The sequence below is a fragment of the Hermetia illucens genome, chromosome 4 (genome assembly GCF_905115235.1).
Source record: "Hermetia illucens chromosome 4, iHerIll2.2.curated.20191125, whole genome shotgun sequence".
NCBI classification, from domain to species: Eukaryota; Metazoa; Arthropoda; class Insecta; order Diptera; family Stratiomyidae; genus Hermetia; species Hermetia illucens.
The window spans coordinates 51,836,188-51,864,065 of record NC_051852.1 but is presented as its reverse complement, the minus strand read 5'-3'; the positions used below and the strand labels follow the sequence as shown (position 1 = coordinate 51,864,065).

The 27,878-nt window shown below is 38.9% G+C and overlaps 2 protein-coding genes across 2 annotated transcripts in view; one reads left to right on the top strand and one right to left on the bottom strand.

Annotated features, from left to right (window-relative positions):
- The window catches only part of LOC119653739 (cyclin-dependent kinase 2-associated protein 1-like), a 217,374-nt gene that overhangs the window by 157,266 nt on the left and 32,230 nt on the right, over positions 1-27,878 (bottom strand). The gene's annotated exons all lie outside the window — the stretch shown is intronic.
- LOC119653932 (GATA zinc finger domain-containing protein 15-like) lies at positions 330-1,241 on the top strand. Its single transcript, XM_038059092.1, has one exon. The coding sequence runs from the start codon at positions 330-332 to the stop codon at positions 1,239-1,241; it is 912 nt and encodes a 303-aa protein (XP_037915020.1).

The window sequence follows — 27,878 nt, the reverse complement described above, 5'->3', positions numbered from 1 at the left end:
TCGACTCGTAACCTACAGTTATTCGAAGAAAATTCGAATAACCTAACAACAATAGTTCAAGAAAATTGAACTATCACTAAAACCCACATTATTCGGAGAAAATTCGAATAATATAATAAAAACTAGTTCAAGAAAATTGAACTACTATCAACCACTCGAAGAAAATTCGACTGGCTAACACAAAAATATATAGTCCCTATTGTGCTAAACTCCATAAGTAGTCTGGAGAAAATTCAGGCGAAGGGAGCATACAAAATACTATATATATAATAAACAGTGAAAACAGTGAATTATAATACAAATCAAAATAACAAATATAACACAACAAAATGGTTGAACAAATCCCTCTACCACTCGACTTTGGAGAACTCATCAAGGAAGCGAGAAAACTTCCCACATACACCGGAAACAACAGAGAATACTCTTTAACAACATGGCTTGAGGAAGCCACATCCTTACTACAACTTGTCCAGCCTGGTGATCAACAGTCGTACATCTTGAGACTAATACTCTACAAACTGCAAGGCGAAGCCAGACACGTAGTCCAAAAATTACCTAACCCAACATGGAACACCGTCAAAAACATTCTTCTATCAACATTTGGAGTCCACGAAACATATTCTACAATTGTAAACCGAATACATAAAGTAAGTTCTAGAAATATAGAGGACACATATTATAAATTAAATAAACTATTAAATAGAATAAATACTAAATATGTACAAGATCCTCAAAGGGAATCCCATTCCGAATTTAACCCAATCAGAAACGAAAATTTGGTCCTGAATAAATTCAAATCCCTTTTACCAGAATTCAAATCATACTTGATTGAGACGAGAAATTGCGAAACGCTTAACCAAGCTTATAACTTATTGCGCGAAATTGAACAAAATATTGACAACAGTAATTATAATAATAAATACAAAAATAACAGTAATAATCACAATAATAATTTCCGTAATAACTTCAACTCAAATTCAAATTCAAATACTAACAAGTATCAAACAAACAGATATAACAATCACAGATCCAATAATAATAACAATAACAGACAATATAATAACAGTAACCACTACCGTGATCGAAATAATAATAATAATAATAATTACAATCAAAACTATAATCGCAATTACAACCGAAATTACAACTCCAACAACAGAATGGAAATAGACAATTCTAATATATACAGACACAATAACCCAAACCCAGATCCAATTGAACCAATGGATACAGATTTTTAGGTAATCGCCTCGGAAATTACCTACCAATAATCAATCTCCATATTGATAATCAAATTGTACCTACACTAATTGATACAGGTGCATCCATTTCCAGTATTGACAAAAATAGTCCAATGGATACAGATTTTCAGGTAATCGCCTCGGAAATTACCTACCAATAATCAATCTCCATATTGATAATCAAATTGTACCTACACTAATTGATACAGGTGCATCCATTTCCAGTATTGACAAAAATAGTCTTCCACAAAACCCTAAAATTTCACTAGACACCCCAATCTCTGTAAACGGATTAGGTGGATCCTATAATGTACAACACAAAGTTAAATCTAACATGCCCACGGAATTCAATTTACCACAATCCCATAAAATATTATGGCACGTAATGGATTTCCAGAATAAGGAATTCAAAGCCGTTATTGGTCAAAACATTTTACATCCCTTAAACGCCCAAATTAATGTAGGCGAAGGTGTAATGTTAATTAATAGTGAAAAACTAAAATTCAATTATTCGATCCCTGATGAGATAAATTATCAAATCGACATTGAAACCAACCAGTCCCGTGATCAATTGTTTGAAGGATTGAACAGCGAAGAGGCAATAATCCTCAAGAAAATACTCAGCGAATATGAGTCACTATTCTATCGAGAAGGACAAAACCTTAGTTGCACAACCCAAACAAAACACGAAATCATTACTAAAACCAATAAACCCCTTTATTCCAGAATCTATCGTTTTCAACCTGCCCATGAAAAAGAGGTCGAAAATCAAATTAACGACATGTTAAAACAAAACATTATAAAACCATCACATTCCCCCTATAACGCACCAATATGGGTCGTTCCAAAAAAACTAGATAACTCCGGTAAACAAAAATGGAGAATTGTAATTGACTATAGAAAACTAAACGAAGAAACTATAGATGACAAATTTCCAATTCCAAATATAGAATCCATATTTGACAAACTCGGGAAAGCCCAGTATTTCACAACCCTTGACCTAGCAAAAGGATTTCATCAAATTGAGATCAGCGAACATGATCGTCATAAAACTGCCTTTTCTACTCCCCAAGGACACTACGAATTCAATCGTATGCCCTTTGGTTTGAAAAACGCCCCTGCAACCTTTCAGCGAATGATCAACGAAGTTCTTAGAGAACATGTGAATAAAATATGTGTAGTATACTTGGATGATATACTAATTTTCGCCACTTCCCTTCAGGAAATGGAACTCAATATTAGAAAAATATTTAATACCCTTGAAAAATACAAACTCAAAATACAAATCAATAAATGTAAATTCTTCGCAAAGTCCACAGAATACCTAGGACACGTTTTAACAACAGATGGAATAGAACCAAACCCTGAAAAAATTAAAATAATCAAAAATCTGAAAATCCCTAAAACTACAAAAGAAATAAAATCATTCTTGGGAATAACTGGCTATTATAGAAAATTCATAAATAATTATGCAAAAATTGCATCACCACTTACTGACGCCCTGAAAAAAGACAACCAAATTAATATTGAAAACCCAAAATACGTTGCAGCCTTCGAAAAATTGAAGGAACTTTTAATAAATCACCCCATCCTAAAATATCCCGATTTCAAACAAAAATTCGTTCTCACAACAGATGCTTCAAATAAGGCAATAGGTGCCGTCCTTTCACAAAATGGACATCCAATATCGTACGCAAGTAGGACACTCAATGAACATGAGCGTAACTATAGTACAATAGAAAAAGAACTATTAGCAATCGTTTGGTCCACAAAATACTTCAGACCTTACCTATACGGAGTAAAATTCGATATTAAAACAGACCATAGGCCCCTCGTTTGGCTCAGTAACCTAAAAGAACCCAATTCTAAACTACAACGATGGAAAATAAAACTAAATGAATACAACTTTAACATTGAATACGTTAAAGGTAAAGAAAACAAAGTAGCTGACTTTTTGAGTAGAATAAACGCCGACAAATTTGAAATAAACGTATTAACAGAAAATAGTCCAATTGAGAAAATGGATATAGATCAGATATCCGATATTGCAACCATACACTCTGGAACAGAAGACCAACATGACCATATCCCTATAAAAGACGGAATAGTAAATATATATAAAACTCAAATAATAATTGTAGAAAGAAAACAAAAAGAAATTCAAATCGTCAATAAAAGAAGACGAATATTCATTGATCAGAACGATATAAATTCAGAAAATGCTATAATAGATATACTTCGACGTTACATACCTGAAAAAGGACACATAGGTATATATTGCAAATTAAACGACCATCAATGGAACGTAGTTCAACAAAATATAATAAATCTTTATTCCAATAATAACGACCTAAAATTTATCAAATGTACCCAACTTGTAATTGACTTAATCAACGAAGAACAATGTTACGACAAAATTAGAGAAATACACGAGAATACAAATCACCGTGGAATAACAGAAAACTATGCCGAAATCAAAACCAAATTCTACTATAATGGGATACTCAAACTAATAACCAAATATATAAATAATTGTGACATATGTAACCAAATCAAATACGACCGAAACCCTGTAAAACCAAAATTTCTAATTTCCGAAACCCCAACAGATATCAACGAAATAATACACATAGATGTATTTACCATCAAAAAACGACTATTCTTTACCACCATAGATAAATTTTCCAAACACTTATACGTAAAAGAAACTTCCGATAAAAACGCCATAACCTTTATTCAATTACTACGCGAAAGAAACGCAAATTTAGGTAAACCCCTCAAAATAATTGCAGACAACGAATTCAATATGGTAAACATTAAAGAATACCTGAAATCCGAAAACATCGAAATACATTTCACTTCCCCTAAATCACATACAGGAAATTCCGACATGAATAGATGTCATAGTACCCTTCTGGAACATATCAGAACCTTAATTAAAACAAAACCATCCTTGAACATTAGTGAACAAGTATTAAAATCAGTAGAATATTACAACAATACAATACACTCCACAATTGAAACGAAACCCTTGAATGTACAGTACGGAAATATTGAAAAATCTAAATTGCTCAAAATAATAACCGATAAAAAACGAAAATGGATAAAATATCATAACAAAACTAGAGAACCTAAACCAGAAATTGAAAATGGAGAAATATATATAAAAAACTACGAAAGTGAAAGACATAAAGACAAACCCAAGTTCAGAAAAGTAAAAGTAACTCTTGACAAAAATGGTAATATCTTCGCGAACAAAACTAAACATAACAAGCATCAAACTAAAATTCATCCGAGCAGAATAAAAAGAACGAAAAAATTTAATAAAACACAAATACCAGTAATAGAGAAATATAATACACATTTAACAACAGAACAGGAACAAGTAATCGAAAATACCCTAAACACAAACACAGATAATTCAATCGTAACAACCAAATTTAACTTAAATATAACCAAAAAGGACATCGATACCCTAACAAACAACAATTGGCTAAATGACCAAATAATAAATTTCTATCTAAACCTAATAGCAGAAGATAACACAAACAAACCTAATTTACCCAAAATCCATGTAATGAATACCTTCTTCTTACCAACATTAAAAACTTCAGGATACAACACAGTTAGGAGATGGACAAGAAAAATTGATATATTCACTTACAACCTCATTTTAATCCCTATACACAAAAACAATAACCATTGGACTTTAGCTATCATAGATCTAAATAATCGAATAATAAAAATATATGACTCATTGGGAGAAACAGATAATAATACCCCAAAACTACTCTGCGAATACCTAGAAAAAGAATCATTGGATAAATTAAATAAACCTTTAGACACTTCCGATTTTACTATAATAAATGAGAAAAATATTCCAAACCAAACTAACAGTAATGATTGCGGAATTTTCGCATGCACATTCGCAAAAACCATAGCTAAAAATAAATCAATAAATTTCACACAAGAGGACATCCCCATTCTTAGAAAAAGAATAATATTTGAAATAATTCAAGGAAAACTTCTTCCTTAATTACAGATCCTTTCATTAAAATCAATCTGCATAATGCTGTTACTCATCATCCCATTAACTAAAGCCGAAATAACCATAGAAAAAGTAGAATCACAATCTGGAATATTATTAATAAAGAAAGACCCTGTCCAATTAATCAAAAATTATAAACGTATCTATCACAAAATTAACCTAACGGAATACGAAATAGCATTAGATCAAATAACTTCAGAAATCCAAACAAATCCCCATATAACAAATACAATAGAAACAATAAAAAGTGAATTAAAACTGTTAAAATTTACCAATCTCAGACAAAAACGAGGAATAATTAACCCCATAGGTAACATATACAAATTACTCTTTGGCCTAATGGATAACGATGACTATGAAGAAATAACAGAACACCTTAAAATAATCGATTCTAATAACCACGCTATAATAGAAAACATGAATAAACAAATTAAAATTAATAACGTATTTCAAAATAATATAAATAAAATAACACTCAATATTAACCAATCAAATCAAATGTTAAAACAACTCTCGGAAAACGTCAATAATTCAAATAAACAAATAAACAGATTACTAATAAATATACAACTTAATCAAAATCTCGACTCAATCAAGGATGAAATTGAAAAAAATAATAGACAACATTAATTCAGCGCGAACAGGACTAATGTCGCGTTCTATTTTAACAAAAGACGAAATTTCAGATCTAAAAATTTCCTTTGACGAACTTAAAGAAATAACCATTAATGTATTTGCTAAACAAAACATAATTATATTTGTAATCAATATCCCTATACTTACTCAACCAATATTATCCTACTATGTAAAACAAATACCTAACAAAAATAATGAAACCTTAAACATAAGAATAAACGATGTCATACTATACAGTGGAGAATACTATCAAACTGAAAAACTTGTAAAACAATTAAAAAATAAATTAAAATGTAATAAACTAAACTGCATAATTCCAGCTAACATTAAACCAAATGTAATAGAAATAGAAAAAGGATTATTATATGTAACAAATATTAACGGAAAAATTATACAAAATTGTAACGAGAAAACTTACCAATTAAACGGACATTATATTATCAGATACAAACAATGTAAAATACAAATCCTTAACAAAATATACAGTAATGAAATAAAAGAATTCCAACAAATATTAACATTAAATCCAATAACAAATCTAACGGGATTCACAAAAGTAATAAGTTTTGAAAAATTAAAAATCAACAATATAGAAAACTTAAAAGAAATAAATGAAATAAAATATAACAATAAAAGAAATACAATAACATTTGGATCAATTATAATAATCATTGTCATAGTAATCATATCATATATTGCAATTCGTTTTTACAAAAGAAATAATATAAAAATAAAATTCACAAATAATAAACAAAATAATAAACAAATAGAATCAGAAATAGAACTAAATAAAATAAAAATTGTTGAGGACAACAATATACTTAAGGTGGGAGGAGTTACACAGGACCTTACACCCATTAACATAAGTACACCAAGTACACTTGTACCTAACCCCAAGGTCACCTTCACCAATAATCCAGATGATGACATCAGTCCATATCATCAGTAATATAAGAACATATCATATATAAACATCCTCAACCAATGTAAACACTAACCTAAGTTCATATATAAACATCCTCAACCAATGTAAACACTAACCTAAGTTCATATGTAAACATCCCTTAACTAATGTAAACATCGATCCGTTCAATCTCATATGACTCATCATCTTATCTTTTCCAATATCCAATTCGTATCTTCAATACGATGAGTCATCACTATTTCATCATTTCAAACAATGGATGACTTCATTCGATCTATAAACAAACTAGATCAAATGAAGATCAGCGCGTAATTAAAATATCATATTACAGAATATGCAAAATGCATTATCAGCATTTTGCATCCTTTGTCCCAAACACTATAAATATAGAACTCATCCTAACATTAGACAGTTTCTCATTATATCAAAGTCGAGTGAAGTTCTCCTGGAGTTCTTCTAAAAGTATTAATATTATATCAAAGTAGAGTCGGGTTCTTGTAATGAAGTTATTGTCAAGTAATACTTAGTTCCGGGATATAGTATTAAGTAGAATACTAGTGTTATTCGAAGTATAATAAAGTGCTTTTAAATTAATAAAAGTGGCGTTTCAAATAACAAGTCTCGCGGAAGAGACTTTTAAAATTTATCGTTTTGAATAGCGCAAGCCCGCTATTCGTAACTGGCGCAGTCGTCCGTCAAAAGGTGGGAGGAAAGAAGATCACAATCAACTAATTCAATTGATCAAAAGAGTTTCGCCACGACTGCAAAATGACAATTATCAAATCGTCATAAAAGCCGACAAAGTACCATTAGGTGAACATGCTGGTAGATTCAACGCTCCAACTGTTGATGAGGTTGCTGTTATCATGGTTGGTGATCCAGTTGACAAAAGATCTATAAAAATTACACGGCGAGACAACACTGTCAGTACGATTTCGGATCTACACCGTTCATATGACGCACTACAATATCCATTGATATTTTGGCAAGGACAAGATGAATATCACCTTAATATCAAACAGTATGATCCAAATACCGGTAAATTTGACAATTATCTATTTACTTCCTTACTGTAAGTATAGATTTTAATTTCGTATTGCATTTTATTTTTTATTTTTTTAGGTGATTACAGAAATAATAAAGTTAGCTCAATGAACTACTACGCACACCGAATAATGGTTAGGCAACATCAAGACAATTATATCCTTCGATATCGTCAGCTGTTCCATCAATACATTGTTGATATGTATGCTAAGGTCGAAAGCGAACGCTTGCGATTCCTTCGACTCAACCAGGCAAAACTACGATCGGAAGAATATATTCACTTACGAGATGCTGTTGCTGGAAACATCGATGGAAATTTAAATCCCAATGACATCGGTAATGCTTTCATTTTACCTTCAAGCTACATCGGCAGTCCACGGAACATGCAGGAATACATACAAGATGCGATGACTTACGTACGTCATTACGGCCGACCGGATTTATTTATTACATTCACATGTAATCCGAATTGGGAAGAGATACAAACTTTACTATTGCCAGGACAACAAGCCATTCATCGTCATGATTTAACTGCACGTGTGTTTAAACAAAAATTGAAATCCTTAATTGATTTTATTGTTAAATATTCAATTTTTGGTATCACACGTTGTTGGCTGTATACGATAGAGTGGCAAAAGCGAGGTTTGCCTCATGCCCACATTTTGGTTTGGCTTAAAGATAGAATCCGTCCTGAAGAAATCGATCAAATAATTTCAGCCGAAATTCCAGACCCATTAATTGATCAAGAATTATTTGATATTGTCACCAAACATGTGGCGCGGCAGGATCTGCAGCATTCGAAATTTATTTCGGATGTTGCGGATGCGGACGGGTAGATGGCGCTGAACGCGGAAACTCTCCACTCACTCGTTTTCAGAACGCACCGGGGGAGTGGAGAGCCAGCGGTAAAAAAATGCCGTTGGTTGGGACAGTAAGGACCGCATGGAAATAAGTCGGTCTCTTCTGTTTCCAACCGCGGCTACGAACACTTCGGCTCGATAATAAAAAAATAAGAAAACGGGTTATAATTTATTTTAAATTAATTTGAAAGAACCAAGACACAGTGAAGATTAGTTAAAGTAACCAAGACACAGTGACGATTAGTTAAAGTGGTGACCCCGACGTGATGGTGACGTGGTGAAGCAGCAAACGGACGTCCCCAGCACCGCCAACGCCGCAGCTACAGCCCGACGAATTTTAACCAGCGCCGCCGTCAAGGAGGACCCCAGCTCGGCTGGAAATTATTAAATATATTTATCTCACCTCTGTAATAATTTTTATCCATTGTATTGTAGCATTAGTTGTGCAATATTTGCACGAATTATTCATTATATTAAAAAGTGATAATAAAATTAAAGCCGCTGCAAGAGACGGCGTTGAGGTGTTTCGAATCGCGAGTTCTCTGTTTTCCCGGTGTTTTTGGTCTGCGCTGGAGAGCGTCCGCTTCGGTCGTCGTTTTTCTCGGTTCGTGCGTGCATTTGTGGGTACGGCCTGCCGTGTCGGTGTAAATTTCACCGCGTTTCAGTATAAACTCACCGCGTCTGCATCACAATCTCGTACTTCTCGGTAGGAAAAATGTCGTTTGACAATAAAGACGCGGCAGGCCCATCGGACCCACAAGTGACCGCCCTCGCCGTACGCGTTCCTCCGTTTTGGAAGCGCAGTTCCAAATGTCCGGCATCACATCGGACGCGACCCGTTTCAACTACGCGGTGGTCGGCCTGGACGAAGAGTCCATACTTCTGGTGTCCGACGTAGTTAAGTCGGCATCGTACGCTCAGCTCAAGAGCGAGTTGATCAGGCGCCTGTCGGCAAAATTAGACCACTTGCTGGCGGGTTTAACGTTGGGTGATCGAACTCCCAGCCAATTGCTTCGTGAAATGAGGCAATTGGGTGGGAGCAAGATCGGCGACGACCTGATCAAGTCGCTCTGGCTGCGTCGGCTCCCGGAGGGCACCCAGGCGATCCTAGCCTGCGTCTCCGGTTCCTTGGAGGAACTGGCAGCAACGGCCGATCAGGTACAGGAGGTGTACGTTCGGGTAGCAGGTCGTCAAGACAGCCTGCGGACCAGGGTATTTGCTGGTATCATCGTAACTTCGGAGATAAAGCGACAAGATGTACGCTACCTTGCAAATTCGCGCCTACCACAAAAAACTAGGTCCGCGGGGGGTCTTGGCGACGGCCACCCAGAGCGCAGCGCCACGTCGCCTAACTATTTTCGACCCCCTCAGCAGGCGCAACTACCTCGTCGACACGGGTGCGGAGGTTTCGGTTCTTCCCGTACCCCAGCATCATCGACTATACCCACAACCCCTCAAACTGGCGGCAGCAAATTCCTCCCGCATCAATACATACGGGTACAGGCAAGTGGACGTGAGTCTCGGCTTGCGTAGGACGTTTCCGTGGCGGTTCATCCTGGCGGATGTCAGCTTCCCCATATTAGGCGCAGACTTCTTGTGTCACTATGGGTTGCTGGTGGACTTGCAACATAAGTCCCTTATAGACCCCACAACCAAACTAAATTCGTCGGGCCAAATGGTATCTCACGCTGACAATAACCTTTCCGTTCTTTTGGAAGACATCTCCGACTCTCGTGTTCGGACACTCCTCCAAAAGTTCAGCCAGATAACTACCGAGTGTAGTCTCTCGAAACCAGTAAAGCACAATGTGCAGCACCACATAAATACTACTGGTTCCCCGATTTTCTCAAAGGTGCGTCCTCTACCACCCCAGAAACTGGCTATCGCGCGGAAAGAATTTGAACAACTTGTTCAACAGGGTATCTGCAGGCCCTCAAACAGCTGTTGGTCTTCCCCTTTACATATGGTCCCTAAGCCAAATGGCGAATGGCGTCCCTGTGGGGATTACAGAAGGCTAAACGCACAGACTGTTCCTGACCGATATCCGATTCCACTCATCCACGACTTTGCGCATCACCTCGCGAATTGCCGCATCTTTTCGACCTTGGACTTAGCCAAGGCATACCACCAAATCCCAGTAGCTCCTGAAGACATTCCAAAGACGGCAATATGCACACCCTTTGGACTCTTCGAGTTCACCCGAATGACTTTCGGATTGTGCAATGCGGCGCAAACCTTTCAAAGGTTCATTCACTCAGTCCTGCGAAACCTCGATTTCTGTTTCGTCTATTTGGATGATGTTTTGGTCGCTTCTTCTACTGAGTCTGAGCACTTAGCCCATCTCGAGTGCATTTTTCAACGTCTCCTTGAGGCCGGTTTAGTCTTAAACGTTGAGAAGTGCAAATTCCTTCAAAAACAGGTGAGATTCCTCGGCCACTCCATTTCCTCTGAAGGAATACAGCCCGACCCAGACAAGGTGCAAGCAATCACAAGCTTCCCGCGTCCAAAAACAGTGAGGGAGTTGAGGAGGTTCTTGGGCATGCTAAACTTTTACCGTCGTTTCCTGCCCAAGGCCGCCCATCACCAGTCCGTTTTGAACGCGTACTTGTCTGGCCCCAAAACAAAAGACACACGAGAGATTGTGTGGTCTGAAGAGGCTGTCTGCGCGTTCAATAAATCCAGACAGCAACTGGCTGATGCTACACTTTTGGCATTTCCTCATCAAGATGCACCCCTAGCCGTTTTTGTTGATGCCTCTGACATCGCAGTAGGTGCTGCCCTTCACCAAAAGGTGGACCAAGTTTGGCAGCCGTTGAGCTTCTTCTCGAAGCAGTTGAATCCCGCTCAACGGAACTACAGCACCTACGATCGCGAACTGCTCGCCGCATACCTGTCCATCAAATACTTCCGTTTCTCCCTAGAAGGCAGGCCGTTCACAGTGTTCACGGACCATAAGCCTCTCACGTTCGCTTTGAAACAGAAGCCCGACAAAGCGTCCCCTCGTCAGCTTCGACACCTGAGCTTCATAAGCCAGTTCACGTCAGACATCCAGCACGTGTCCGGGAAGGACAACATTGTTGCTGACGCTTTGTCTCGTGTCTCCGAAGTTAACATCCCCGCCTCACTCGATTTCTCGGCTATTGCCAAGGTGCAAGTGGATGACGCAGCACTTCAGAGCCTCAAGTCCAACCCCAAATACAAATTTCGGGAGTTGCCCATCTTCGGCTCAAACCTCTCGCTCTGCTGCGAAGACTCGGAAAAGGGACCTCGGCCATACATTCCGGCCACATTTCGCAAGGAAGTGTTCCACGCAGTTCACGACTTGGCGCACCCCGGCATCAGGACAACAAACCGGTTAGTCACCGGAAAATACTTCTGGCCCTCCATGAACAAGGATATCAATTCCTGGGCCAGAGAGTGCATCGCATGCCAGAAGTGTAAAGTCTCCAGGCATGTAAGGAAAGAAGTGGGCTCATTCCCCCGCACTACCAAGCGTTTCCACACCATACACCTCGACATAATAGGGCCTTTGCGAGACTCGCACGGTTACAAGTATTGCCTCACAATCATCGACAGGTTCACGCGGTGGCCTGAGGCAATACCTCTGAAGGACATTACGGCGCAATCTTGTGCCGAAGCCCTCTGCCGAGAGTGGATACCTCGCTTTGGCGTCCCTGCAGTGATCATCACTGACCAGGGAATGCAATTTGAGTCCACCCTTTTCTCCGAGTTAGGCAAACTCCTGGGTTTTAAACGCCAGCGGACTACTGCATACCACCCGCAGTCCAATGGGATGTTAGAACGTTGGCACCGGACGCTGAAAGCCGCCATTATGGCACGCGACGACCCGTCCTGGACTCAAGTCTTGCCTCTCGTCCTACTCGGCCTTCGTACAACCCGCCGAGAGGAATTTGCTGCCAGCCCCGCGGAGCTGGTTTACGGGGAGAACCCAAGACTCCCAAGCGATCCGGTCTTCGACAAGAGATCGGGTCTCACGGAGTCGGGGTTGGTGCGTCTGCTGAGGGACAATCTCCGACGCATCAAAGCGCCACCACCCATTCGACACTCGTCCATACCTGCTTGTTCGCCCAAGGAACTGGACACGTGCACGCACGTGCTGATCAGGACGGATGCCGTCCGGAAGCCGCTGCAGCCTCCATATGAGGGCCCGTACCGCGTTCTCGAGAGGGGAGAACATTTCTTCCAGCTCGAGATCGGTGGTCACAAAAAGGCGGCCTCTTTGTCCAGGCTGAAACCCGTGTGCGCCCCGAAGCAACGTCGTGTCCGCTTTGTGGATTAACGGCGAACGAAGTTCGGGGATCCGTCGCCGAAACCCCCTAGGTTTCGTCTGGGGGCGGAGTGATGTGGCGCGGCAGGATCTGCAGCATTCGAAATTTATTTCGGATGTTGCGGATGCGGACGGGTAGATGGCGCTGAACGCGGAAACTCTCCACTCACTCGTTTTCAGAACGCACCGGGGGAGTGGAGAGCCAGCGGTAAAAAAATGCCGTTGGTTGGGACAGTAAGGACCGCATGGAAATAAGTCGGTCTCTTCTGTTTCCAACCGCGGCTACGAACACTTCGGCTCGATAATAAAAAAATAAGAAAACGGGTTATAATTTATTTTAAATTAATTTGAAAGAACCAAGACACAGTGAAGATTAGTTAAAGTAACCAAGACACAGTGACGATTAGTTAAAAACACATGATCCATGGACCATGCGGTGCTTTCAACATGACGTCACCGTGCATGGAAAATGGAAAATGTAAAAAAAACTTCCCAAAGCCGCATACGAATGACACGATCACGGATATTGATGGTTATCCAATGTATCGCCGCAGAAGTACTGAGAATGGTGGCCACACATTTACAATGCGACTGCCGAACTTTCCAAATCAAGTTGAGTTTGATAATCAGTGGGTGGTACCATACTCACCACTACTTTCAAAAACTTACAAAGCTCATATCAATGTTGAGCTTTGCAGTTCTGTTAAATCTATTAAGTATATTTGTAAATATGTAAACAAAGGCAGTGATTTGGCCATATTTGAAGTACAAAACATAAATAAAAATGACGAAATAGCACGATACCAAATGGGCAGATACATTAGCAGCAATGAAGCTATTTGGCATATTCTCAGCTTTCCCATCCACGAAAGAGATCCTGCTGTCCAACATCTGGCAATACATCTTGAAAACGGTCAACGTGTATACTTCACTGAAGAAAATGTTCTCCAAAGAGCGTTCGAAGCTCCGAAAATGACTCTAACTGAATTTTTTACATTGTGTCAAAAACCTGATGTTTTTGGCCAATTCGCGAAGATATTGGTGTTTGGTGATGTTCCACGTTATTTCACATGGAACAAATCCAGTAAAAAATGGGAGCCACGGAAACAAGGAAAACCACATCCTTCCATTACAGGCATATTCAAAGCTAAGACATTGGGGAGACTTTACACGGTACATCCAAAGCAACGTGAGTGCTTCTATTTACGTTTGTTATTGGTGAATGTTCCCGGACCAACGTCTTTTGAATTTTTACGAACAGTTAATGGTCGGGTATTCAATACATACCAGGATCCATGTCGTGAACTGCAATTGCTAGAAGACGATAACCATTGGGACTTAACGCTTGCTGATGCTGCGTTGACATCAACACCGAATAACATTCGTCAGTTGTTTGCAATTATTTTGACGACATGTTATCCCTCGCAAGCACAAACTTTGTGGGAAAAATATAAAAATTGTATGGCAGAAGACATCTTGCACCGAATTAGACAAACAAATCAATGCCAAAACATAGATTATACACCAGAGATGTACAATGAAGCATTGGTCTTGATCGAGGATTTATGTGTTCTTATTTCAAATTTACCACTTAATCATTATGGTATGCCATCACCTAATCGTCCAGCCACCGACTTAGTCAATACCGATTTACAACGAGAAAATCAATATGACCATGGAAGTTTAGCAACAATTATCGTGAACAGTGAACCATTACTGACAGCAGAACAAAAAATTATTTATGATCGGATTATGCTGGCTGTTGCTGCTGAACAAGGCGGTTTTTTTTTTCTTGGATGCACCCGGTGGAACCGGTAAGACATTTTTAATATCGTTGATTCTTGCCAAAATACGGTCGCAACAAAAAATCGCATTAGCAGTAGCATCGTCAGGCATTGCGGCTACTTTACTGGATGGTGGGCGAACAGCACATTCAACATTCAAGCTGCCATTGGACGTTCATAATAAACCAGATGCAATGTGTAAAATCAAAAAGAATAGTGGAATAGCTGCAGTGTTGCGGAAGAGTTCTATAATAATTTGGGATGAGTGCACAATGGCACACAAATATTCACTTGAAGCATTAAACAGAACTATGCAAGATTTAAACAGCAATAATAAACTTTTCGGTGGTGCTATCTTACTTTTGTCTGGTGACTTCCGGCAGACCTTACCGGTTATACCTCGCTCTACTTTCGCGGATGAGGTTAATGCATGTTTGAAACAATCATTCTTATGGCGAAGTGTTGAAACACTTCGATTGACCATAAATATGCGAGTGCAATTGCAAAATGATCCATCAGCACAAATATTTTCCGAACAACTACTAGATATTGGGAACGGTAAAATAGAACTGCAACCAAATACGCAATGCACTACCAGACAATTTTTGCACTGTTGTTCAGGATAAAAATGAATTGATTCAGAGTATTTTCCCGGATATACAGAATAATTATTGAATTGGGTTGATTATAAATTGAAATACTCTTATTGTCTTATTTGAAGCAACTTGCAAGTGGAAGTCCGTTTGAAGCTTCTGGCGCAGGATAATATAAAGAGAAGACACAACAGAATCATGAATGGCTTAGTCAACGGACGATTTTGGCAGCCAAAAACGTTGATGTTGACGAAATTAACTTCCAGATACAACAGTTGTTACCAGGTGATCTGATGTCTTTTAAATCAATCGATACTGTTGTTGATGAAAATAAAAGTGTAAATTTTCCGATTGAATTTTTAAATTCATTAGATATCCCTGGAATGCCACCACATAATCTTCGATTAAAGATTGGTTCCCCTATTATTCTCCTCCGTAATTTGAATCCACCTCAATTATGTAACGGTACGCGTTTGGTCATCAAAAAGATCACCGGAAACATTCTTGAAGCAACCATTTTGGCTGGGAAGTTTAAAGGAAAAGTGGTCCTGCTGCCACGTATTCCGATGATACCATCAGATTCTACCATACCCTTCAAAAGGCTACAGTTTCCAATTCGTTTAGCTTTCGCCATGTCTATAAATAAATCTCAAGGTCAAACAATGTCCATTTGTGGTTTAGATTTGGAAAATCCATGTTTTTCTCATGGGCAACTATATGTTGCGTGTTCACGTGTTGGGAAACCGTCGAATCTATTTGTGTTAGCTAAAGACAGGTTAACCAAAAACATTGTGCACCGATTGGTGTTAAATTAAATTGAAATTGGAAGTATTTATAATTCAAAAAAATAGATATTAATGTTTAAAAGTTTAAGACTGTCTGCCTTGCCTACCTCATTCATGAGTTTAAGCGTCACATGTTATTTACTGTATTATACTGTAATATACTTATATTTATTATAAAATTAAATGGAAATAATAAATCTGATAAATTTTTATTTTGTACCTATTGATTTCTGCTTAATATCAAGTGTAAGAACATTTTAATTAATTTTGTTCAACGTACTTCCCCTTCAAATCTCAATCCAGTGAATTTGTATACCAACATCAACATTTTCGTCTTTGTTCGTAAATAATTTCATTGTACTAAAGGGTTATAGTACAGGGGGCGCCATTTAAATTGAAGGCATCTGGCAACGCTATAACTTTTGACAGAACTGTCAAATCGACTAATCAAATACCGCGTTACAAACGTCAGTCTTAGGAGATTTTTCGCCATGGACAGATACACTCCAAAAGAACGTGCTGAAATTGTGCAGCTATACATTCAAAATAACTTCTCAATTGTGCAAACACAACGTGAATATCGAAAAATAAAGAAAGTGAAAACTGCACCGACTGACGTTACCATACGACGTTTTTACGCGAAGTTTATTGATCACGGCAATCTTAATGATGCCAGCCACGCGTCCAGAATGCGCACATCACGCTCCGATGAAAACATCGCGCTCGTTCAAGCCAGTGTTGATACCACTCCAACAACTTCGACCAAACGCCGTTCTAAGGAATTGAACATCCCGGAAACCACTTTGAGACGCATTATTCGTATAGATTTGAAGTTATTTCCGTACAAAATTCAAATGGCATACAAATTAAACCCAGCCGACTATGTGCGTCGTGTCAATTATGGCAAATGGGCTGTGGAAATGGCTCGAAATCAAAGTGACTTCTGGCAAAAAATCATTATGTCGGATGAGGCACATTTCTCATTATCTGGAGGTGTAAATAAACAGAATTGTCGATTCTATGCCACTGAAAACCCACAAATAATTCATGAAAAGCCTCTTTACGAACAAAAAGTCACAGTTTGGTGCGGCATTTGTGCAACAATGATCATTGGGCCGTACATTTTTGAAAATGGTGCTGGTGCTACCGAAACCGTCAATGGCGACCGTTATCGAGCTATGATAACCGATTTTATGATGCCGATTGTTCGTGAAAATGATCTGGAGGACTTCTGGTTGCAACAAGATGGCGCCACATGCCATACATCTCGTGCTACAATGGATTTATTGCGCCCATTGTTTCCTGGTCGCATAATATCGAAAAATGGTGATTTTGACTGTCCACCGCGCTCTCCAGATTTAACGCCACCGGACTTTTATTTGTGGGGCTATTTAAAATCCAAAGTATACGCTGGAAAGCCTGAGACTCTGGCTCAACTTAAGGACAACATTCGAAACGAAATCGCCGCCATTACGCCTGAAACGTTGGCCAAAGTGATGCAAAACGCCGAAAAAAGGACCAATTTGTCCATCAAGTCCAAAGGCCAACATTTACGCGATATCATCTTCAAAAAGTAGTTAAAACAAATCTCCCTGAAGCAAAATAAATGACTGCGTAAAAAAATTGAAAATATTTGGTCTGTTATTTATATTTTTTTTAAAAAAACATCCCTTCAATTTAAATGGCGCCCCCTGTAGTAGAAAGTCAAATAAGGAGATCACCATATTTTTTTACAAATTCCATCTGTGTGAAAAAGCATAGTGGACTCCGTGACTGATGTTCTCTTATTGTTCCTCTTAGATTGTTTACTATAATGTAATATAACAAAAACTTTAGCCACAGCAACGCGTGGCCGGGTCAGCTAGTATATATATATATTTTTAGTAACAAGTTGTGACTGTGAATATAATGTGTTAAAATAAAAAAATATATAATATCGGCCTATACGCGTCGGGAAGCCAATTCAAAATACAAGAATCGTATACGGTTGGGAAGGGCATCTCAACAGCAATCGAATGGTACCAATAAAACACCATATGATCGAGTCGAACAGTGCCGGCAACGGAAAATAATGAATTTCGCCTACAGAATCAACGATGGTGCCGGTACATCTGCAGCTGGAACGGCTGAAATTAGGCAGATAGGTGATGAAAATGCTTCTACAAAAAGGATCTTTTTGCGATGATACGCCAGCTGGGCAAGCCTTCGATGTTCCTTACAATGAGTGCTAACGAAATACATTGGCCAAATCTTCTCAAGATACTGCATAAATTGAGTGATGCGTTCACTGATGTCAGCATAATCGATCCACTAGTAGACTTAACTCGCCCCATGCACAGTCACTTAGTCAATGAAGATCCTGTTACCTGTTGTATCTATTTCAATAAACTGGTAGACTGTGTGATGGTGTTGCTGCAAGCCAAGGGTAAGATGAATCCCTTTCGTAAGTATCGTGTCGTGGACTTCTTTCAACGAATTGAATTTCAACACCGTGGTGGTCCGCATGCACACATTCTTCTGTGGCTCGATTGTGATAATCGCGAGCCTGTGTCCGAAAGTATGCCTAATACCATTCAACTGGTCACCGATCTATGCTCTGTTAGTCGTGATGGATTGCCGGGTGATCGGTACAACAATCAAATTCACCGTCATACATTTACTTGCACCAAACGAGGTGAAACAACATGTCGCTTCAATATACCCTACTGGCCGATTAGCGAAACACGTGTGCTATTACCGATGTCAAAAGACGACATTCGTCGTAGCGGTTTTCAATCAAAGGCAGCTAAACGGTGTAAGATAGTAGAGGAAAAACATTATGACACATGTGACGAGTTCTATATCGACCATGGTTTAACAAAGACAAAGTATTTGGATATTATTCGATCAATTTTACGTCGGCCAACGTTGATGTTTAAACGGGTCTTTACAGAGATTTATACCAACACTTTCAATCCATGGATCGCATAAACACTGGGTTCTAATACCGATTTGCAGTTCACACTTGAAGAGTACAGCTGTGCTGCTTACGTAGTTGAGTACGTTAATAAGTAAAATCGAGGCATTAGCAATCTACATCGTAAGCTAATAAAGTTACACAATGAACACCCGGAGAAAGAATATCTTCAGTTGTTGAAACTACTCAGCCTGAAGTTACTCAACACGGTTGAGATATCATTACAGGAAGCTGCCTGGTTCTTCCTTCGCCAAAAATGAGTGTAGCCACCGTTGACGTTGTTTACATTCCTACTGTTTGGCCACACGAGAGACAGAAGGCTCGAAAGCGTAAGATCGTGATGGACAGAGAACGGTTAAACGAGAATAGCACTGACATATGGACCGAAACAATGATTCAGCGTTACGACGATAGGCCCACAGAGTTAAAGTCGATATGTTTGGCTTACTTTGTCGCATGGTATACGGTTGTTGGTAACAGAAAAAGAAAAAGTCGAGGCAACGACGACAACGAAGAATGCAGTGAAGATGACAGTGACGAGAATGATATAGACGATGTTAATACATATTCAGTCACATATCGTAAACGAGATCGTTGTAGGGTTATACGGTATAGATCGTACGAGACCGATGATATTGTGAACTACAAACGAGAAATGGTCATGTTATATATACCATTTCGCTGTGAGGCAGTCGAAATACTTGATCGTAACGCATTTATGGATGCCAAAGAGGCTGAGATAATGGAGAAACGTAAACAATACGAATCGAATATTGACATCGAACATGTGGTTGAGGAACTGTGGAGAATGTGCAAAGAGTTTGATGATGAAGATCCATTGGGTGCTCGTAATCAGCGCGAGGAGTTTGTGACGAGTATAATACAAGGCGGCGTAGAGAACGTAGATGATTTCAATGTTTCGAGTATAGTGACATCTGTGTCTGCAGTTCGTCGACGTTCGAATGTAATGACCGAAGCTGATTTCTGTCGCATGATGCGTAGTACGAACTCGGGTCCACGAGAAATACTTTTAGAGCCAATACATCGCTTACATACACCCAACTCGGAACCGATCCAAGTTTTCTTCACCGGCCCTGCCGGTAGCGGTAAAACCACAGTGCAACACAACTCTTTGAACAACGCGTTCGTAGCCTGTGCTTCTACCGGCAAAGCCGCCGTCAATATCCTAGGCGTAACTTCGAATTCTGCTTTCAAAATTACACAATCGCGTCGGTTTGGCACAATGTCACGAGACATACTGCAAAATTACAGAAATATGTTTGTGGGTGTAAAATTCGTGATAATTGATGAGGTTAGCATGATCGGTTCAGATGTCTTACACAAAATTAACTTACGTCTACAGGAGATCACTGGCACGCATGATCAACCATTTGGCAACATGAATATCGTTTTCTGCGGTGACTTTCACCAATTACCGCCAGTTAATGCTACACCCGTTTATCGGACCCCACGCAACATAATAGGTGGTGCCGTGCTCTGGCAATCATTAAACTACTATACACTACAGCAAGTAATGCGGCAAAGTGACGTTACGTTCTCTGCTTACTTACTAAAGTTGGCAACGGAGAGCGACTCAACGTTGATGAAATTAAGTGCCGTGAGTCGCGATTTAGAACCCAAGAGTGGTGCGATACGAACTTGATCGGCGTTGTGGGTTTGTATCATAAAAATCGCAGTGTGGACTCATACAACAGCAGTGCTATAAATACAGAGATATACAATGTCGCCGGAGACACTTTGATTGGTTACAAGAATCAGACAGAAGCTGCTACAGCCCGGCAAAAGCTTCACAAAATGAGTGTCGTCGAGTTGGGTGGACTGCCTTATAAAATCCCCCTGGCGGTGGGCTATCATTACATGATTACAACTAACATTGATGTTGAAGATGGCATAGTGAATGGAGCGATTGATGTTTTCAAGAATATAGAAATGCTCACTGAAGACGACATTATGCGGAGTTAGAGGCACAAAACGAACCGTCAACGTCTGTGGTCACACATAAACAGCGGTTCAGACTATGGACTGAATTCCCATTCGAGGTGATAGGTCAGCGATGTCCACTCAAAGCTAAACCACACGTAATCTGCAAGCGTGACGTTCTCGACTTCAAATGGACACCAATAACAACGCGCAGTGCCTATATACCAGCTTGTGCAATCACAATCCACAAATTACAAGGAGGCACATTCAATCAAATTGTGTACCAATATGATAAATCGCAACAAAACCAGCTAGTTTATGTGGCTTTAAGTCGCATCGCATCGTTAGATGGCCTTTATATGATCAATTCCCAACACGATTTAGAGTTTTATCACGGATTTGGTGAGGCGTCTCCTATAGTTAGGGAGATACGAGATGAATACCAGAGATTGGCGCAACATCCGTTCCCGACATTAGCCACGGAAGTAAGAAAATTTTGTGATAGTGTTCCTAATTAGCGCTGTCTAATTATCACCGCCATTAATGTACAAAGCTTGGTCGTGCACCCAGAAGACATCTCTAGCGATTCCATAATCAAACGATCTGATTATTTGGCAATAAGCAACACTTGGATGGAAGATTCCATGCCAGTGAATGTGTTTGGCTTTGATCTGAAATCGCATTGTAATACCGCTAAACGCCTACAAATTGCAAGTACATCAACGGTGGCAGTATCATCTACTCGCAAAGCTGATGGTGTCGCCATATATCGCAACATCAATAGCTTCAGTGATTGTAATCGACTTAACATTGACATTTCGGAAATTAATTTGGGAATGAAAAACGCGAAGGTTGGTGATGTCTGTCTAATAAACGTAAAAATCAGTGACATCTTCAAATTCATACTGGGATTCCAAAAATATCGTTAAAATTGTACCCGATTACGAGCCTGATCTTTCTACACCAAATTATGATAGTCGGAGACTTAATTGTTAATGTTTCACAAGATCGCTCATTGCCCGACTTCATGCTCAGTGAGTTCAATTTGCCTTACATTGAAACTTCTCCAACAACGTTAGGTAATACCTAGAAATCTAGATGTATTCTGTATGCCATTTGTGTCATACTTTTCGTATCATAGACCTATATTTAATAAAGTCATAACACAGTTGCCATCATAAACAATACATGTATAATATTATGACATAGGTACATACAGTCGTACAAGGATCTTTTGACGCGTGGATGACGTGTGGGTGACAGAGACAGTGCCTTACAGGTAAGGCAAACTGTAAGGCACTGTTTCTGTCACCCATACGTCAAAAGATCTTTGTACGACTGTAAATAATATTTACAGAAACTTTACCCTTCGCGAGACGTTATTCACGTACAACAAACGACCGTGACCATAACATAGCCACACCCCCTTTTTCTCTTTTACTTAGAAACTGTATAAAATGGGAAGATTGTGTATAACAATTCAAGGAAATGTAGTTTCCTTGGTTTCCTGAGAATTCGTAATGACAGTGGCATATAGTTCAACTGAAAAATGTACGTTATTTTGTTTCTGGTCGAAAGCAATAATTTAGTAATGCACAATTTCTATAAACGCAAATTGAAATTTCGTAGTGTTCTACATAAAACAGTGCTCAACTTTAACTTGTTTAACTTAGATAATTGCGATACCTTGTGGAAAAGTTTCAACCGAAGAAGAAAAAGGCAAACTTGCCATAATGAAAAATTCGGGCTACACAATGAGGGCGATGGCGAGGGAAATTGGTAGATCCAACGGAGTTGTTCGGAATCAACGCGAGTTACATGTGATCTATACACTCCATCCACCCTTCACCCCGACAAAGATACCAACATAACTCCTTTGTTCTAAGAATAGAATTATCTCTAAATTACAACAATGTAGATTCATTATTAAAATTCATATTTCATAAACATCCGGTCATCAAACTGAAACATTATTCATAAACTGTAAGCAAAGCATATCCATTGCATATCAATATCTGCATCAGCACAATTTAATAAAAACCCTTTCGATCGTGGGAATAAATAGAGATGAAAAGAGATCTTAAGACAAGAGTATATAAGGAGCAATGACAGGCACAAGTCGTCTTCAGTTGGGTCGAGTTAGTGTTCAGTTATTCAATCGTTTAAGTTGTCTTTATCTACATAAAGTTACGAAATAATACTTATTAGATGCAGGGTTCATTAATAATAAAGTGTACTAATCTCTAAACAAAGTATTTCATTCAGTTGGGTCGGTTGCCCAACTATATAATATATTTTTTTTTTGGTATTTTGCGAAAAGCAAAACCATAACTCGCGTGAAAATAAAAAAATCGAGGATTAAGGAGGAAGCTACTAGAAATAAACTCAGTTCTTTCCAAATCGTGTCAAAATTACTTCTTCCTATTAAAAAGAGGCGGGTGCAGCAGATTTTGTATGCTGATAACACCATTAAATATAAAAAGACTGCTAAAGTACCTCATTTAACATCGACACATAAAGGGGCTCCCTTAAAATTGGTTAGATCGTGGATGAAATGGAAGGAAATAATTTTTTTCGGATGAGAAGAAATTCCACTTCGACGGAGGTGGATTTAGCGCATTTTGGCGCGACCTAAAAACAGTGAACAGCTCCTCGAATGAGTCGCAACTTTGGTGGCGACAGTGTTATGGTTTGGAGCATTTTATTTTCACGGCAAGCTTCGACTGGGAATCGTAGCAACCAAAATGAACTCAGTAATTTAAACTAGATGATGATAACATTTACTGGACTTTCCAGCAGGATAATGCCACAGCACCCGCTTTTTCATACACGAAGTCATTTTTAAATGACAAACAAATAAAAATTTTATAGTGGCCAACTCGAGGTCCTGATCTTAAGCCCATAGAGAATTTATGGGAAATACTTGTAAACAAAGTATATGCGAATAGACGCCAATTTAGCTCCGTGCTTGACTTAAGGGGAGTGGGTAGCAAGTTTATCCATATGGGAAAACACCTCGTATATTTGATCCTTTTTCTCAAAAAGTACTTGTCCGAATTTATTGAAATTTTGTCAGTTTATTCATGAATCTGTATTTAACATTTAAGGTAGAAGGAATGATTCTAAATGGTACTCTTTTTTTTAGAGCAACATGAAAATTGTGAAAAAATTCCCGCTGTTCTTCCTATTCCTAACCAATTGGATGAAAAAACAGGTTGACGGACGCAGCCATTAAAAAAATGGTACTGCTATTCGTCAACCTGAAAACAATACAGTTGAGAGTATAAAAGAAACAGTTTGGGCAATATTTCTCCACATTGTATCGTCTAATGAACACCCCATTCATGGGCTATGCAAACCATCTTGGTGAAAATTTCTGAAATGTCAAAATGAAAATACTGTGTATGATCATTCAAAACATTTTCACCTGAGCAGGGCTGATGGATGAAATCGACAACTGGCCCACCCTGACTTGTTACGAAAGTGTGTTCAGGCCCGAACTCAAACGAAAGTTTCAATATTTTCATTTGGGCTCGCGTTCCAAACACCACCTTTGTAACAAGGAAAACTCTTGAGTTTGGGGTTTATGATGCGGTATCTACCTTCAATGACGGAAATATAGCCCAATGTAGAGTCCTTCATCACCTTGGTATTGAACCAGGGAAGTTCTGTTGTGACGGTCTCCAGAAATTTGACATCGCGAGAATTCAGAAGGCGGAAAGAGAAAATGTGCAGACGTCACAAAAAGCGAGGCAGAGAACGAGAAATGCCAAAACGAAATTGGATGAATCATATTTGGAAGAGGAAGGTGGCACTTCCTATAGCAAGGGAAAATTCTGATGTATCGAAAGTTGGGAATTAATTAAAAAAAATTTATCTATGAATTTTGGTTTCTTTTTTGTATACCTCTCTTCATATGTAATATATCATCATATATATCATATTGTTTCATCACATATCATCTCTTTAATATGAAATAGTCTTGGTTTTGACTGATTTCATGGTCTGCTATCTCACAGGTAATAACAATTAAATTCAATAATTTTTTCAAGTACTTCTAGTTGTCGGTTTTGATTTTTAGTCTTATCACTAGATTCAGAACAGTCTGAAGAATTTTTTAAGCTAACAAAAAATTTTTGATTTTTTTTCTTCAATTTTTGCTACCCACTCCCCTTAAAGAAAAAATTGTTAGAATGCTGGGACAAATTCGAAGAAAATACTTTAAAAAATTTAATGGCCTCAAAGCCAGATCGAATTTTTGAAGTCATAAGGTGCAATGGGGGCAAAATAAAATATTAGTAACTAATCAATATGTGTTTATTTATTTCAATAGGCTTAAGAGTGCAAATGCGTATATAGAAATTTCGCAAGAAAAACGTAATTGTTGTTAATTTAAAAAAAAATGAAGATGTATTTTTTTCATTTTTTTTTATTCTAAACCTAAATGAACATACATTTACCATCATGTAAGCTTTATATTTGTCGTCACAACAAGCAATATATGGGATACGTATATAAAAATTGCGCTCACTGTACAGTATGATGATGAATCTACTGTTTTTTCTTTACATATTTCGAAAGTATAATATCATGGTGGGAAAAGTACAGCCCAACCCTCAAACTGAAATTCGAAATATTTCTAAAGTTATAGCACAAAGAATAAAACGCCCCACAGTTGGTATAGAAATGGAAATTAGCCGGCAGCAACTAGTTCAGTCGTCCCTTCTATATAATATCTTCGATCCTATATTAATATAGTCAGTTGACTAAGGTCTAGGCATTATATAAAAATAGATACTATTATAAAATAAGAAATCGACACAGTATACGAGAAAGAATTTTGGAACATCTCATTAGTAAGTGTTATTTCCAAACATCTATTGTAAAAACTTTAAACGCGTTTTACTCGAAACCACGTTTTCAAAGTTTCGGGGAAGCACTTACACAAAACTACTTAACCGAATTGCAGTCGAACACGAATATAATGACTGATCAGTTATAACAACCGAATAGCAAGGCCCCTGTCGAATCTCTACATAAATTAATAAGTAAACGTAATGACCAACCGTTTACTTGTTCCAGCAATACGAACAATTTTCAACCTTATACATACTAATCTATCAAGGAATTTCGACTTGTGTATTATTATTATTCCCACCTTATCCGAACCTCTTCCGAGCTCCGTCATTTGACCTTGCATGTTTACCATGTCGAGGAGGAAAGTGTTTAATATTGAAGAAAAATCACATATAATATGTGATTGAGATTGCAAAATGGCGAGTCAAATACTAGTGAAGCGTGGTTTCGACAATTCTAAAAAGGAGATTTCAACCTGAACCTGAACCGAAACCCCACATTCCACACAAAATGTGAACGACGTCCGTCTCAGCAACGTGACTAGGGAGTCCAGTTTCACTAGAGCAGACTGGTCTTTGCTTAACTTGCAAATTTAAATCATGGGAATAAATTTCGAATTCTTAATTCTGGAATCTCGAGAGACAATTTTATGCAACCTTGCATTTTTGCGTAACGGTGGCAGTTACAGGTGCATACCGGACTGTCTCAACGGAAGCTCAGTTTGTGGTAGCTGATGAACTACCGATAAAGCTTGCGGCAATTGAGAGACACTTTGCCCATAAGCTTAGGAGGGGAGTTAGGCTCTCGGTTGAAGGAGAGGTCTTCAACGAGATTTTGTCTGAGGTAAAGAAAGAAAAGGGGAGGCTGAGAGATGCCATCTCAAAGAAATGGCAGAGGGAATGTGATAGTAGCGAAAAAGGAAGAATTACGAAATGTTTCGCCGCAGATGTCACAAAGAGAATGAAGATCAAATGGCTCCATATTAACCATTATGTGAGCCGATTCCCCCCTTACCCTGCCGAGGCACGGAGATTTTAGGAACAAATTAGCTCAATTCGGACTCAGAAGAAGCAGTGCCTGCGACTGCGGGGAGGAAGAGACTGCACTACACGTGCTATTCGAATTAGATGTATAACGAGCTTGGGAAATGGTCTGTTTCCTCTGAGGAGCTGATGGGGGAGAAGGTGTTCTCCACATTTAATGATTTCTGCAGGGAAGGGAAGTGCTTAGAACTAAGAAGGCCTCTAGGGTTTTAGACTTAAGGGAAGTAGAAGTTACGAATGAATACGTAAGTGGGTGAATGTACTTATAGAAGACATTAAGTGAGGGAGTTTCTGCAGTTAGAGGACGTCGAATGAATGGGCTAATTGGGGCCACAGGAAGTTTGAATGAGTGTCAAATGGGTGAGTTAGAATTAGGATTAGAGAGCGGGTGTGAAAAGACTCGCCTAGCCCGCTGGCGAGGTCAGCGATGCGAAACGAGCATTACATGCAATTGTTGTTGGGGGCAATGAGCCTACGTGTAGCTCGGAAATGCGTTTCCTTAATCTACGAAAATAGCCTAAAGGCTGCCTAACGGATGATCGCACCGGATGTCGAGGAATCTACATCGAACGCATACCTCGGGGTTGAGTATGGCCCACTCAACATTGGTGTTGGACTCGAGATGGCTGTGGTGTTAAATAAGTCGACAAGCTAGAGTCGCAACCCCCGGTGAGGGACTTGCAAGAAATCTACCATCTGGCCACGCCAGAAAACAAGTCATCCCCAAAGGGAGGGGGTACGGCCGAAAGGCTCAAGCACTCCTAAAGCTCCTATTTACTCACTAGTCGACTAGAGTTCGTTAAGTGCAGACGTGGTTCGACTCCTCTGCAAATTCCAAAGTGATTTGATTGTGTTTCAAGCGATTCGATTGTGTATT

What these genes read in the sequence shown, in the direction of transcription:
- LOC119653932 (XM_038059092.1), top strand. Translation starts at nt 330, where the DNA reads ATGGTTGAACAAATCCCTCTACCACTCGACTTTGGAGAACTCATCAAG.